The following is a 2,551-nucleotide window of genomic DNA, read 5'->3' as shown; positions in this document are numbered from 1 at the left end:
TTTAAACTACCTGAAAATCGTGATCAAAAAAGAGCCTAAACATCATCTTTCAAGATATTATCAAAGAAAACTGCCCTGGTATTCTAGAACAGGCCTGCACAACCTACATCCTGGCCACTTACACATGCCAAAAGATTTTGGGCAGCCCACAAAAAATGTAGAAGAAACATCTTGAGCCATGTGGAATCTTTTGGCATGCCACAAGTGGTCCATGGGTCACAGACTGTGGCAACCCTGTTCAAGAACAGAAGGGTAAAATAGAAATTTTAAAAAATCCACTAATCACCTCCTGAAAGATATCTCAAAATGAAAACTGCCAGGAATACTATAGCCAAATTCCAGACCTAGTAGATCAAGGAGAAAATACTGCAATCAGCCAAAAAGAAACAATTCAAATACCATGGAACCACAGTCAGATTCAGCAGCTTCTACATTAAAGGGTCAGAGGGCTTGGAATCTGACTTTCTAGAGGGCAAAAGAGCTAGGATTATAGCCAAGAATCACCTACCCAATAAAACTGAGTATAATCCTGCAGAGGAAAAATAAATGGGTATTCAATGAAATAGAGAACTTTCAAGCATTCCTGATGAAAAGACCAGAGCTAAATAGACAATTTGATTTTCAAAGGCAAGAAGCAAAAGAAGAGCAGAGGAGGCAGCAGCCAGAGCAGGAGCCGGAATGGGGCGGGCGCCATGGCTGGTGTCACCACCATTGAGGCGGTGAAGCTCAAGATTCAGGTTCTGCAGCAGCAGGCCAATGACACCGAGGAGAGGGCTGAGTGTCTCCAGCTGGAAGGGGAGGGGGAGAAGCAGGCCCAGGAACAGGCTGTGACTGAGGTGGCTTCCTTGAACCGTTGGATCCAGCTAGTTGAAGAGGAGCTGCGCCGTGCTCAGGAGCACCTGGCGACTGCTCTGCAGAAGCTAGAGGAGGCAAAGAAGGCAGCTGATGAGAGTGAGAGAGGTATGAAGGTCATTGAAAATTGGGCCTTGAAGGATGAAGAGAAGATGGAACTGCAAGAAATCCAAGTGAAAGAGGCCAAATACATTGCAGAAGAAGCAGACAGGAAGTACGAGGAGGTGGCCCGCAAGTTGTGATTATTGAGGGGGACTTGGAGAACACAGAGGAGCTGGCCGAGCTGGCTGAGTCCTGTTGCCGGGAAATGGATAAGCAGATTAGACTGATAGACCAGAACCTGAAGTGTCTGAATGCTGCTGAAGAAACATATTCTCAGAAAGAAGACAAATATGAGGAGGAGATGAAGATTCTTACTGATAAACTCAAAGAGGCAGAAATCCGTGCTGAGTTTGCTGAGAGATTGGTAGCCAAACTGGAAAAGACAATTGATGACTTGGAAGATAAGCTCTCACATTTCTGCTCTGTTCTGGATCTGCCCCCTCCACTCAGGGAAACACCCCTTCTCTCAGCACCCCCAACATTCTGTGTTCTTCCTGGATTCCATTCGGGTGGGCCTGGCTGGTCCACAGGACATTGGATTGGGGGGGGGGCTCACAAAGTAATTATGTATTCATTCCCCTTTTCCACCCCAAAGTAAAATATTTCCAAGCTGCTGGATGCCTCACTCAAAAAAAAAAAGCAAAAGAAATTTTAAAATGTAAACAGGAAAGAGAAATCATAAGAGACTTAATAAAGTTATACCCTTTTTTGTTGTAAATAGGAAAGAAAAGTCATAAGACCTGGGTTCAAGTTCCACATGGCTCAACTTCCTGTCTAAAATTGGGTCAATGACTTAATCTCCCTGTGTTTCACTTCCCTCATATGAGGGAATACCTTTCAATGAAAGGAATAATTTTAAATTTAAAATTAGTTAAATTCCATTTTATCAAGTTATTTATATGTTGTCTCTCCCAATAGAATGTATACTTCCTGTGGTCAGGGGCTCCTTTTTGCTTTTATATTCTCATTGCTTGTCAGAGTGATTGCGTATTATAAGAATTGAATAAATGCATATGAATAACTGACTGCTTCTCATGTTTTCAGAAAAATCCTGGAGGAAATAAATAGGGTTGTAAAATGATAGCAGATCCAAAGGTGACGAACTGTCATGGACAACTCAAATGTTTTATGACTATGGGCATGAGTATGAAAAACTCCATTGCATATATGCTGGACAATAGTGCCAGTGTCAAGGATGACTCTATGGATGAAAACCCAAATGACTAGAAGTATGGAGATATCATTGTATAAATAGGGAATGTGGGAAGTAGAATGGATTTGAGGGGAAATATAACGAGCTCAGCTATGGACATGCTAAACTTAAATACCTTTAGAACACACAGTGGGAAATGCCTAATACGCAGTTGGTGACCCAGAACAATAGTTCAGGAGAGAGGTAAAGGCTAAATGTTCTGTCATTGTTGGAACCTGCCTTCATTGCCCACCTTGGAAATATTCTAATTCTCAATATTTTGTTGCCATCGTGATTCAGAGATTTGTGAATGTATGGATTTGCGAATTTTGTGAACCCACTCCTTCCCCATTTGACTGCCAAGAGAAAAATAGGAAGTTCCTAAACAAGTTCCTAAGAAGCAGC

General features: G+C 42.3%; 1 protein-coding gene across 1 annotated transcript; it reads left to right on the top strand.

The window, feature by feature from the left end:
* The first annotated feature begins 692 nt into the window (after nucleotides 1–692).
* LOC110196578 (uncharacterized) lies at nucleotides 693–1,552 on the top strand. Its single transcript, XM_078155604.1, is given in 2 exon segments — nucleotides 693–1,086; nucleotides 1,089–1,552. Coding segments are annotated over 2 exon segments (858 nt in total).
* Nucleotides 1,553–2,551: the final 999 nt, after the last annotated feature.

Source organism: Phascolarctos cinereus, unplaced genomic scaffold (assembly GCF_003287225.1).
Source record: "Phascolarctos cinereus isolate Bilbo 61053 unplaced genomic scaffold, phaCin_HiC Scaffold_5;HRSCAF=322, whole genome shotgun sequence".
Taxonomy (NCBI): domain Eukaryota; kingdom Metazoa; phylum Chordata; class Mammalia; order Diprotodontia; family Phascolarctidae; genus Phascolarctos; species Phascolarctos cinereus.
Note: the sequence above shows the minus strand (reverse complement) of the source record. Positions and strands in the feature narration are given on the sequence as shown.